This window comes from Notolepis coatsorum (genome assembly GCF_963971535.1).
Source record: "Notolepis coatsorum genome assembly, chromosome: 8".
NCBI lineage: Eukaryota > Metazoa > Chordata > Actinopteri > Aulopiformes > Paralepididae > Notolepis > Notolepis coatsorum.
The window spans coordinates 126,880,866-126,894,211 of record NC_140172.1 but is presented as its reverse complement, the minus strand read 5'-3'; the positions used below and the strand labels follow the sequence as shown (position 1 = coordinate 126,894,211).

The 13,346-nt window shown below is 42.1% G+C and overlaps 1 protein-coding gene across 1 annotated transcript in view; it reads right to left on the bottom strand.

The window, feature by feature from the left end:
- Nucleotides 1-12,658, bottom strand: part of tecta (tectorin alpha) — a gene marked incomplete at its 3' end in the record, with an annotated part of 131,966 nt that extends 119,308 nt beyond the window's left edge. The window contains exons 1-2 of the mRNA XM_084320521.1: nt 12,597-12,658; nt 5,595-5,743 (exon numbers count right to left, since the gene is read on the bottom strand). Of these exons, the coding sequence (XP_084176647.1) occupies nt 5,595-5,733 (139 nt within the window). The 5' untranslated portion in view covers nt 5,734-5,743; nt 12,597-12,658. The remainder of the gene's footprint in view (nt 1-5,594; nt 5,744-12,596) is intronic.
- Between the last annotated feature and the right edge of the window lie 688 nt (nt 12,659-13,346).

Below are 13,346 nucleotides of genomic sequence, written 5' to 3'. Positions count from 1 at the left end.
GTATTTCACAACATAAAAACTACGGTGGTGAAAAACTCAGGTCAGGTCATCATGAGCTTGTCATTCTGACAGTGTTATTCTGCCCGCTGTTCTGACTATTTTCGGTTGTTGAAGTGGTATTTCCACAGCTAGGTTTTAACATGAAAGTGAACGGGCACTTTCCACATGCATACCTCACACTGCGTAAGATTTGACCAACGAGGTGGCGAAGTGAATAAAGTGAATTGAATATGTAGCAGGGTATCAGCAGGTTTCAACATGTTAAATTCAAGACTTAACACCTTTTTAATACCACTCAGCAAAATGTAATACCAATTTCACGACCATACTAGCAAAAAACACATAGCGACACTGAACTGGCGGCTGCACTTGTATTCTTGTGTGTTCCATGCAAGCTCTCGTCAGACGCACCAAGCTCCCTTGCAAAAACTACTTAATATAATTTCATCTTTTGATGCCCCCCCCCCCCAAACATTTGTATACCTGTACAAATGAGATTTAAGACTATTAATACCTTTTAATGCCTTAAATTGATCATTATGAATTTAATACCCCACAGATACCCTGAGTAGAACCGTATGAACCCAGCGACCTTGAGGAAATTCCTGTAGTAGTGAGCACAGGCTAAACTCTTCCTGGAGCAGGCAGGTCTTAGACCTATAACACGACTGCCCAGCCCTAACAGGGCACCAGCTGTCACTCTCAGGTTTCATTCTTATGAGGAGACGGTGCTGTGTTGGTTATAGTGTGATACTCTATCGCCACCCTGTGGTGGCTAGAGGATGAGGCAGATTGCAGGCTTAACCACCTGACCAAAGTGGTTGGACAGAGTGACCAACAGACATTGGCATTCTCACAGACGCTTGCTAGGCTAGCTCTTGCTAAAAACCAGATAAGCGAAGACGAGTCAACGATCCCTCCCACCCAGCACACCACATATTCCAGTGCATGCCCTCAGGTCGCTACAGGTCAATTTTAACCAAACACACGCTTCACAAACAGTTTTTTCCCCCACAGCAGTCCCAACACTAAACACCCTGGCCCCCCCCCCCCCCCCCGTGCACAGATGGGCAAGCATCCGACACTGACTGACACGGTCATATGTAACTGTCCTGTATGTATTTTATTATGTATTTACTATTTATTGTGGGGATTGGGAGGTGGGTGGGGGGCGTTTGATGTTTCATGTTGATGTCCCAGTGCTAACTAACATGCTGTACCGAAAGCAATTACCACCAACCATCGTTGTCCGACTCTTAACTCATTCTGCGCCATCTCTTAATGCGCGAGAGGACGCTAGAACGCCACCGCTTTAATCAATGGGGGGACTGCGAGATTTGCGAGTGCTTAAAATATATCTTATATTATAGCTATGGGTCTAATACACCCGTCGATTATCAGTGAGTTGCTTCCAGTCAACATGTACAAAACCGATTTTTTTTTTCATCCGTACATTTCCGTTTTATACCGTTTTTAATATGAATATAGTTTTGGTGATTCTTAGTAATCCCAGGAAAAGACGCGATAATAGCCCTTTAGTGGAATACACTAAATAGTAAATACGTTGTCATTTTTCGCCTGATTATCAATCTAATCATCGTGAAATCAACGCTAGATCATCGTTTTATCCTTCCTCATGCAAGAATGAAAAGGGCCTCGTAGCGCGAGGCTCCCCCAGTCCCCTCCTGCACCCAACGGCACACAGCCACGATCGCGGTAGAAAGAAATATCAGATCAACGCAAGATTTTATATAGAGTCCTTACCTGGAATCTGATGTAATGCAAAAGTAATAATCCAATTATCTGATCGCCATTCCAAATACTGCTCGTGGAGGCCCGTCCCACATTACCGAGCGTTACACATGGGCGGGCGGGCGGGGTTACTGTTCCATGCCATCATTGTATAGGCCTACCTCGCCTGAGTATTTAAACCCCACCCGCACGGCTCGGATCGTCCCAGAAAATAAACTACACCATTTATAATGGAGTGCAATACCAGCTGTAAGGCGTAGGTGGCGGTATTTGCCCTTTTGCGAGCTCAGACCCATTCCCAATGATAACATCAGGCTGGATGGATGAAATTAAAATTAAAATGTCCACACAAGTGCAATATCAATCAATAAGAATATTTATTGAATAAGGGCAGAATTCAGTTCGATAGGCAAAGAGAATGGTAGTAATACAGTCCGATGGTCAAAAACACAAAACAGGCTCTCGTACACAAAAAGGGATTGTTCAATACTCAGGGTAGTCGTCCGGTCCAGGGTCAGAACACAAGGGGGTTTCTCAGCCAGTCTAGGGTCCAGTACACAATGAACACCTTCTCGCCTTCACCTCTCCTCTCACCTTACACAACTCTGAATATCTCAATCTCTCACTCTATGTCACAACTCCAAGCTCACCTCCACTCAACTTACCTCCGACTAACATAGTGTATTTGTAGTGTGTGTGTCTGGGGCGTGTGCACGTGAGATGTGGGTGAACTAATGATGCACAGGTGTGTTCTATCAGTACTAATCAGCTACCTAATTGTTTCTACTCCTTCCGTGGCAATAATATCTCCCGTCCTTCACATATCCATGAGAGGGGGGTGGGGGGGGTGATATCTGCCACAATATATACTATTATTATTATTATTGATCAAATATACTGCCATTCCACTATTATTATTATTATTATTATTATTATTATTATTATTATTATTATTATTATTATTATTATTATTATTATTATTATTATTATTATTATTATTATTATGTTGTTCTACTCTATTATTATTACTATCTCTTCGTCCATGTGTTCCCTTGCCTGTACCTCCCATCCCCCCTCCCCCATGCTGCAATGAATTCCCCAAGGGATTAATAAACACTTGACTTTTTTTTAACACTTTAGTTGCCAAAGGACGAGTTTAGGCGTCCTTCCCCGCCATGCTCAAGTTGCCGAAGACGCCGTAACTCGTCTTTGATATCAATATTTCAAAAATCTGTGATCGGAATCATATTTCCTTTCCGGGGCCCTGAGACACAAGTGTGATCTCCTCTCAATCCTCTAGCGGTTCAAGACCGCCATCTGGTGGCCGATCGGCAGATCGAAAAAAAACGGATGTTACCTTTAACCCGGCAGGACTCACTCCATATGTGGTCCGGGCACTCGCTAATGTTAGAGAGACTCAGTCTTCACACAGTGAACATCGATCGCTGCAAATAACTCGAAAAAACAACATGATTTGGACGTATATATTATTATACAACCTGGAAATGGACCGGGTATTTCAACATCCCATAATGGAAAACTGTCTACCCCACGCTGATCGCCCAACGGCCCGCGGAGACTGGGGTGAGTTTTAGCGTGTAATATTACCGTGTTCGACACTAACTGCTATGATGAACATTTGACCCACATTAGATGAATGGTAAAACGTTGCCCACGGAATTATAAACGATCCCCCGCCCATCCGGTCAATATCAGATGATACGTAGAAACTTCTAGAAGTACGTCCAATTGAAATTTTTGATCTCGCACAGATTCCTACCAAACTGTATTTCATCATCAATATAATGTATTTGGGGCTATAAATCACGTTCTGGAGAAAGCTGCAGAAAGAGATGAAAACATACTTATACTTTAGATCATATTTTAGTATGAATATGTGAATGAAAAAGTTTAACGTTGCTACACCATGAACAATACATATAGGACCTTGAATGGGCCCTAATAATGGCAATCTAGCAATAGAATTTAAAAAGTTATAGCCCTGCAAAGAAGGGGAACTTCTCCATGTTAAATAGAGCTGGCAACGGATGGTATATCATGAATTTAACCTTAGGCAATCAAAGTGTTAACAAGCTTTACAAGACTTACGAACGAGCTGCCATTTTGTACACACACATTTTTCCAAGATCTCTTCAAACACACAAATACACACACTGACATTTTTGAAGTATTGAAATTTTGAATATTTGATGTATAATCTGTTTTCTGTTTTACTGGGCGCTGCCATGGTGAATAGAATGAGACTGTAAAAATAACTAAATAATCAAGATCTCAGGCCCCAGAAAACAGACAGATTCTCCATTGAAATGTTGAGAAGTTACACCATTTTAGGGCTGACCCCTATTAGTCGAATAATCGATCGAAAGGAGCCGTAGTCGACTGCCAACCTCTTAGTCGAATACAAAAAGAAAAATATATATATATATATATTTTTATCATTCTTTCCAAAAGAAAAAAGGCCTAGAAGCGTGGCTAATGCTAATGGCACGCATACCAGAGGCTAACTGCCTAAGAAAACAGGCACAGAGGCACTGAAAGAGGATTTCACCCATCTAATGAACACACTAGACTAGACAAATATCAAGATGTATCCATCAGTGGACCAATTGCATGCTTTTGCAGAGGACAAGAAGCCTTCAGTCGACTCCTTCAGACATTAAGCACCCCCACAGCCCAAATGGAATGATAAAAAAATATATATATATATTTTTTTATAATAGTCGACTATTGGCAAATTTCAGCCAATCATAGTCGACTATCCAAATCCTTAGTCGGGGACAGCCCTACACCATTTCAACAACTTTGGGGTGAGTGTTTGACGAATTAGTGGCTTTTGGATTTTACGTTCAGGTGATATAAAACGCTTCAGAGTAAAACACTATTACATGACAATTAATTACAGTCTATGTTAATTTGCCCAGTCGTGGTATGAAGCGAGCAAAGTGCAGTGGTACATATACAGCCGGGAACCGGCGAGCCCATCCCTAGACCAAAAAAAAACGTAGCCTAAACATTGAATGTGTCCACCACCCAAACAGAACGGTTTGGGAGCTAGCCCAAACTACTAACCTTTGTACCGTCTTTTACTAGTATGCACTCGGTTACTAAGGAACCTCCCTTGCCTATATTACTACCTACAGTACTATGTTAACATGTCTATACTACTATGCACTCAAGACTGTAGCACTGAAGTTCGACACTGTTTGACGAACAATGTTACTGACCCTTGGCTGCCAGAGTTGAACTCTTCCTGCTGACTTTTGTTGTACAGAACATGCAAGTTGAGGGCGGCTGAGTGGCGCAGTGGGCAAGGCGCTCGCCACTAACGCAGGAGATGCTGGTATCGAGCCCAGCTCTCGGCGTTGCTACCGGCTTGGCCGGCCGTCATACTAACACAATTGGCAGTGTTAGAGGGTGGGAAAGCCGGTGGGTGGGAATTGGACGTTGTGGACAGCGACTCCTACAGGTCGGTTGGGTGACGCCGGTGCGGCGGAAACAGGAAGTAGCGGGGGCAGCGTGAGCCTCCCACGCGTTACTCCTCGCCACTGAGAGTTCGAGCTGCTGCGGTGAAAAGATGCGACAGGCTGCCTCCTCGTGTACCGGAGGGGACACGTGATGCAAGGCTTCTATCCTCACTACAGTCTAGTCTAGCAACATTCAAGACAGGGGAGGGAAGAATTGGAAATACGAAATTGGGATGGGAGAAAAATAGAAAATGGGGAGAAAAAGTGGATAAAAAAAAAGAACATGCAAGTTGCTTTGGATAAAAGCGTTAGCTAAATTACTAAATGTAAATGTCAGTGGTCAATGCGACTTCTTACCTTTGACGGGGGAACCCTGCGGGCTGGGCCAGAACGAGCCAGAGCGACGGCAGGGGTAGGGGAAGTTCTCAGGATTGTACTTCTCGCTGATTACCTGTACGAAGGTGCGCACCTCCTCTTCGTCAGAGGAAGGCTCCATGATCCACGCCCTAACCGGGGAGACAGAAACAGCAGCTAAGCTCAGTCGGTCGGTCAGTCAGTTCCAACCGGTCACTGTGTGCAGCATGACCTCATATCGGAGATGCTATGATAATTAGGGGTGGGAATCACCAGTTTCATCACGATACGATACGATATCGATTCTTTGGACAACGATACGATATTTGCCGATATCACAAAGTCTGCCACGATACGATACGATTCAATTCAGGTGCCTGCGATCGATATGAGGCGATATTATGTGCCCATTTAACACAATCAGTCACATTTAGATCAACTAAAAAAAGGCTACGGAAATATCAATTGATGTATTTATTTTTTAGCTCTTCCAGACATTTAAATGAAAAACAATCTATTGTTTTTAATACAAATAGACCTCCTGTTCACTTTTGTTTTTATATATTGAGCTTTAACACACACACAGACACACACAGACACACACAGACACACACACACAGTCCCCCACAGCCCCCACCCCTCCTCCTTCCAAGTCCCCTCTCTCCTCTCCTGTTCTCTCTCACGGTTAGCTGCTTAGCTTTTAAGCAGCCAACGCAACGTTCATTTAGATATTTAACGCGACGTTGGCATAAAGGAATGGCGACGATGCAACGCCTGTTATATGCATTTGACCCGTTGCGGGGAAAAAACTGCACAGACTTATATCGGCTCGCAAAATAGACGCTCTGAGTGCTTTACAGCAGACGCAAACACTGCTGTAATGTCTACACGGAGTTTCACAATACTGGGCGCCGGCGGATATGACTCGCGGGGATTTTCAAAATAAGAGTATCGCAATATGAATCGATCTTTTTACGTTGCGTCGATCCTATTTGATTATTGATAATAGATCGATATATCGATCTGGATCGATGTATTGTCCCACCCCTAATGATAATGTAATATGGCGAAATAAAGGTAGAGATTTAGGAATGTGGGCTGTGAGAAATCAAAACTAGGCTAATCAATGCAGTGTGGTGGAACCGGAGAGGTTAATCATAGGGCTGGGCGATAAAACAATAATTATCGCGATATATTTTAATAATCGATATCGATTGATAATAAAAACATATTATTTTATTATTTTTTTTGACCCTGCAACAGGGCAGTTTTAAAACCAGAGACAGTGGACAGACTTGTCTTTCTTGCCTGCAACTTAAAGTAAGGGCTTTGCTTGTCCAAATGACAATACTGACCAAATTGAGATTTATTTTTCTCTTGTCCATTTATTTTGTTTGCTTTCTAATTTAAAATACAGTTTGAAACAGTCTGTACACAGTAGGCTATGTGTGCTAGCAGAGCTAGACTCCAGTCACAAGTCACGGTGCACATGCGTGGTGGTTTGTCCACCAAAAAAGCGCCAAAAGATAGAAAAGAAACTAGCAGAGCCAGAACTATTCAACTCCCCTGGAGCCACAGCCAGCAGGGAAGCCTGTTTACTTTAGCTTTCAAACCAGCTGCAGCCTGAGAACTGGAGTGTGAGGGGATGGAACACTAAAGATGGCAGCAACGACAAAGAATGGCTGCAAAATAAACATACATCTGTTGTTTAAAAATAATAATAATAAAAAATAAATAAATAAAAGATTTATAAAAAATTAAATAAAATGTAATACTTATAACAATCGCGATAATTATCGATATAGAGTGATATGATAACATTATCATATCGTTATCGTGATATCATTTTTGGCCATATCGCCCAGCCCTAGTTAATCGTGCGTGTGGTCAAATCTTCATGCTTGATAGAAATGTATTGTTAAAACATGGCTAATCAACTACAATTTAGGTTAGGAGATCAGTAGAGGACTTGACTTTCTCTGGCCAGGAGAAGGGATCAAGCATCCTCCTCATTCCGTGAGTTTGTCTTTAAGCCATCTGGGAGAAAAGGGGGCGGGGGAGGGATGACCAGGTGAGGGGAGTGGAAAAGGAGGATACAGGGGGGAGGTGTGAACAAAAGGCCTTGAAAGGAACTTCCACAGTACTAGTAGGTAGCAGGTGTGGGTACTACTCATGATGAGATGGACGCATGAATACCTTTCATAGGTTTATTATATGTAACTGTTTTGATTGATTTGAATTATTTAAAGGGGAACTATTTTACTATTTATTTCACTATTTGAGCACTTTTACACAATTCCTGTGAGTTTATGGAACACCTCTGTAATTTTTTATTTTTTTTTAATTCATTGTTTTGTATTTCTAATCAAGTCCTCAAAAACAGCATTTTTCTACCTCAAGATCTTAAGCCGTTTTGAGCCTGGGCACCTAAACCACTGCGCCGCCTGAACATTATCATGCAGCCGAGTCTCTCTGACATCACAAATCATCACATTTTGAGATGACTCAGTTCAGTGAGGGTGAATATTGTGAGAGGAGAATTGGAAGAATGCGCCAATATGAGAATTAGAGACATAGATCATATTAATATAAGTCCACATAGCTAGGAAACAATGCTAAACACTGAAAAAGGCCATTTATAAGATAGTTCCCCTTTAATTGACTGACCTTTCCATTTTTATATTGCTTTTGTATTATGTATTGTTCCTCTCAACGCCATTGTAAATGAGAGCCTGTTCTCAATGATATTTCGAGATTAAATAAAGATGAAATGAATGAATTATCACGACTGGGTTTAGCAAGAACACACGCGAGCTTCGTCCATCAGAGGCAACTAGCTTATGGCCATCTTAGCTACAGGAGCTTATCAACTCATCACGGATAAAAGGATGTCTGGAATTCAATCAATTGTGACGTTTTTTTTGTCAGTCTGATAACAACTCTATAACATGTGATGTGCCACCTACAATCCTTAGTAATCAGACAACACAACAGGGACCACTCTGCACAAATGGTTGTTTAAAGTTGCTTTAACTCCTTCACTACCACACTACAGACGGTTAACCCTTTCACTACCACACTAACCGTCTGTAGTGTGGTAGTGAAAGGGTTAACCTTCTGTAGTGTGTGGTAGTGAAAGGGTTAACCCTTTGTCATGTGGCAGTGAAAAGGGTTAACCTTCTGTATTGTTGCAGTGAAAGGGTTAACCATTTGGTAGTGTGGTAATGAAAGGGTTAAAAGGTGCTATAGATAACATTGAGCCACTAAATGTCCCACTAGAGCACCAACATATCAGCAAGTCTCAACTAGCAGCACATGTATCCCAGCGTTTCCGTTAGCCGGTAATTACCGGTATTTGGCCGGCAAAATCTGTTGAAGTCCGACATATTTAATCTCTCCGGTCATAGTGTCCGGTGAAAATAGTTCCCTCTGGGCACAGTTTGATTATTTGAATTGTATTTGGATGGGCTGGAGTTGGGTGAACGAAACAATCATTGCGTTTGTTGTCGTTGCTTCGCTCAGCGAGAGCTTGCTGCTGGATTTGCGGAAGGCATGCAGCTGCAGACCCACATAACCCACCAGCTTTGCTGGCACAGTGCGGTCCCCAGACCTGGAAAGCTGCTCTGCGGGTCTGCAGCTGGATGCTTCTTGCAAACTAACTGCTGCCGGCTCGCGCTGATAACAGCTTTCATTGTTGGACCGGCTGCTTGGTGGAGCAACGATGAAACGAATGTAATGAATCGTTCGTCGCATGGGCTATTTAATTTTGGCCTGTTTTGGTACGGTTCGGGTGATCAAGTTGTGCTTGGAGGGAGTTGTTTTCACCGGACATTATGACCAGCACCAAGTCGTTGGGAGGTGGAGAAATACATCACGCAAACCCGGCCACGATAACGTTGCCGTCTCTCTCTGCAAAATTTCTCAGTTCTTCGCTTGATATAATTAATACAAATGTCCAATATAACGGAATTCGTTAGCTCATAAAAATGTGATTATAACAGACTGCTGTTTAGTGTCGGACCGACTGCCCACATACGCGGTCTATTTTATTTCAAGTCAGCAGCAGCACGGAGTATCGAGGGACTTATTTTATTTGGAATATATTAATGACTGTATACGCAAAAGTAGCCTAGTTTTAAATAATAATATTATAAATCTACATGCCTTGAGGATGACATTCTTTATATAGTCTGCCTATAAATTGTTTTAAAGCTCAATAAACTATGACCGGAATTAATCTCATTTGTCCGGTAGATTGAAATCTTGCAGGTCACGGAGACCGGCAACAATTTTTTCTAACGGAAACCCTGATGTATCCAATCATATGCATTCCATACATGCATGTAAACAACATTGATTTTGGACCAGCCACATTTTTTTTAAATCAATATTTTATTTTGGGGAAAAGCAATACTTTTATTCTGCACCTTTCTAAACGCCCTGTGGGTGTACTATTAAAAAAAAAGTATTAGTCGACATAACATTTGTATCTACAGCACCTTTTAAAGTGAAAATTATGTTTTTAAACCTGCTGTCAAGTCTCTATACATTATTTTGCAGTAGCCTTTCACTATAGTTGCCAAGTTCAACGCAGCCAGCCCCACATTACACTCAGGAGCACCACAAGCCTACAGTATGCTGACCAGTGGGCAGCACAGAGGGAGGTGCCCTGCCCACTCTGTGGTGCTGACCAGCCTGGTGCTGACGTGGTAGTACCAGGGGCTGACAAAACATGTCCTAGACTGCCTTACGGGTTGTTTTAACGTGTGACCTTTTCTGTCCCAGATTTCAGTAAACAGAATACTCACTAAGGAGGACAACAAACGGCTGCAGATAATGGCTGCAAAAGGGGGCATTGTGACATCCCGTGCAAGCAACAGATACCAGTCACATGAGCCACAAAAGTGACAGTCTCCTGCCACATTATGACATCATCTCAGCAAAGCAACAATGGAAGAGTGAAATACTGGACTGATTGACTCTACTCTGAACTTAATAGCCTGGGGGAAAAACACATCACTGTATTGGTCACAAAGAAATCAAAAGAATATAAAGCTAATAATAAGCCTAGGCCTGAGTACACAAAATAGGCGGAAACTGGTGAACTGGTTCTAGAAGTTTTAGACCAGGGGTAGCTGGATATGTACACATTTTGTGTCAATCAGACTTGTGGTGTATAAGTTATGGCTTTTTTAACCTACATTTTAGGCTACATTTTGAGCTTTGGTTAGGCTATAACACCACCATCTGGTCGAAGGCCTGGTATAATCTTTTTTAGATGCAAAGCATGTCTATGACCGGCAATGTCACTAACTTACTCACTCCTTCATTGAGTAATTCAGTCACAGTTGTCCACTCTGCACCTAGTGGTGGCTCACATGCATGACACTGTGTGTATTAGACCAGTTCAATCTATGTGAGAAATAGAATGCATCGCATCTAGGACACTGTGTGTCCGTGTTGTGATGCACTGGCGTTCTCTTGCCGTCCTTGATGGTTAAAAATGCAAACCTTGTCGTCATAGTTTTGATGGTGACTTCTGCAACGGTAATTTATGTGAAAGGTCTATGCCGGGTTGTTTACAGATTTACTGGTACATTTTCTTTATTTTTGTTATTTCTCCAAGAATATGTTTTGGGATATCAGTTTTGAACAATAACAATGATACAGGTGACTGAGGCTATAGTCTTTTATATTTAAGACCTTGTTGTAGCCTATATATTAAAAGGAACATGCCAACATTATGGGAAACATGCTTACCATCTTCTCCAGAGTCAGACAAGAAGATAGATAAGCGCACTTCCAATAATGTCGACATGTTCTTTTAAACAGGTTTTCTTATCTATGATATAAGCATGTTTCATGAAATTTGTAAGTGCAATCAATCAAGACAGATAAAAACGAATGTGTGCTCTCTCTATACCTAGAACCAGGGTGCCTAGAAGAACTCACAAAAAAAGCCTCTTCAACTTTGATCAGCCCTATCAGTTTCAGACAAGAGGTCTGTCATCCTTGAACCAGCTCATCTTAGCTCTCTCGGGCCATCCCAAGTGATTTGGTTCCCACACACAACTATCAGAGTGCTGATTTAGTGCCCTGGCACAACTCAGTGTGATGATGCTCTGTCAAGATGGTTTCCCATATCACAGATACAAAAACAAAAGCCATATTTTTCAACACATGCAGATCAGATGCCTTTTTAGCTTGATGGGGGACAACTTTTGAGGAGCACTTCTGGTCCAAGAAATGGAAGGGTTTATATGGTGGAATTACAAATCTAAATAATCTGGGCAAACACTAAGTAAACAGTTGTAAACAACCGATGCCACCCTCAACTTCCCAACAAAAGCTCAAACTGCCATTAACAAAGGAGATCGCAGAAAGGTAGAGACAGCTGGACACACGATAGGGCGAAGATAACAATTGACAAGGTGGGGGTGACGGGGTCTCAACTTCACCAGCTGCCATGACAACCCGTAACACGCATTTAGCCAACGATGGGGGAGGGGCGCGTGGACAAGTGTACTTTGGAATTACAGCGTGGACAAGTGTACTTTTACATATTTACAGTAAACAGTAGTTACGACGTAACGATTCAATCGTTTCAGAACAGGATAAATTGCCTCATAATAATGTTATCAGAGAGTCACGGAGACCATAATAACAAACACAAGCAGAGAGCAAAACAGAGCATATATCCGAATGGAAGAAACAACTTTTGACGGCTGGTTATTATTATTATTAATGAGTAATTTGCCAGCTAGAACAACCTAACGTTATGCCATTTGTGTCTGTATTTATTTTCTTGATGTCATAAGTGATCATTTTACCAGTATCTCAAAGTCGTTCCTGCACAGGTTGCCTTGCTCGCTGCGAGGCACTGTGCTTTTTGTTATTATTACAATAATTCACGCTGTCGCTATATAACTAACTATAGAGCAAATAAGAAATCGTGTTATTAAAAACGATTGAACCATTTTCCATTATTGAAACCATTGCACTCACCGCTAGGAACCCCTCAGTCTTGGGTCTTTTCAAATGTTGTTGTTGTATTTGTTCGGGTTAGGTGACCCTCCTCCTCCTCCTCCTCCTACTACCAGGATACTATTGACTACTAGGAGTAGGGTATATCTGCAGAGCCACAGAGCCCAACGTCTGGGCGGGGCTTCGTGGCGTGGACGGGTTTGAGGCGGGGCTTCGTGGCGTGGACAAGTATGTACTTCTGGAAGACACTGTCTATGGATATGATTGGTCGTGGTTTTGTAACCAAAGAAGACAATCACACATGTTGATTTTTATCCTTAAGTCATTGCTAGGTAAGCTGCCCTTATATATCTCCAGACTTCTGTCCTTTTATACTTGCTTTTTTAATACCAGACGAGCAGCAAATGGGATGCTTTTAAATGTTCCTCTGATGCAGTCAGAGCTTGGTAAAGCTGCATTCTCCCACTATGCTCCCTTTTTATGGAATACGCTGCAAGTAAAACTTTGTCTAGAGGCACTTCCTACTGTGGATGCTTTTAAAGGTATGCTACGATTAGCCCTTCATGAAACATGTAACTGTTTTACCTGATGCTATTGCTGATCTGATTATGCTCCTTGCCACTGCACAAATGGCCTTCTGTATTTATATTTGAATTGTATGTTTTTTGTTTAATGCCCTGTTTTATGTTGAAACTTGTTGTGTGCCGTGTTGGTCAGGACTCCCTGGAAGAAGAGGGCGGCTACGTGGCGTAGTGGGCAAGGTGCTCGCCA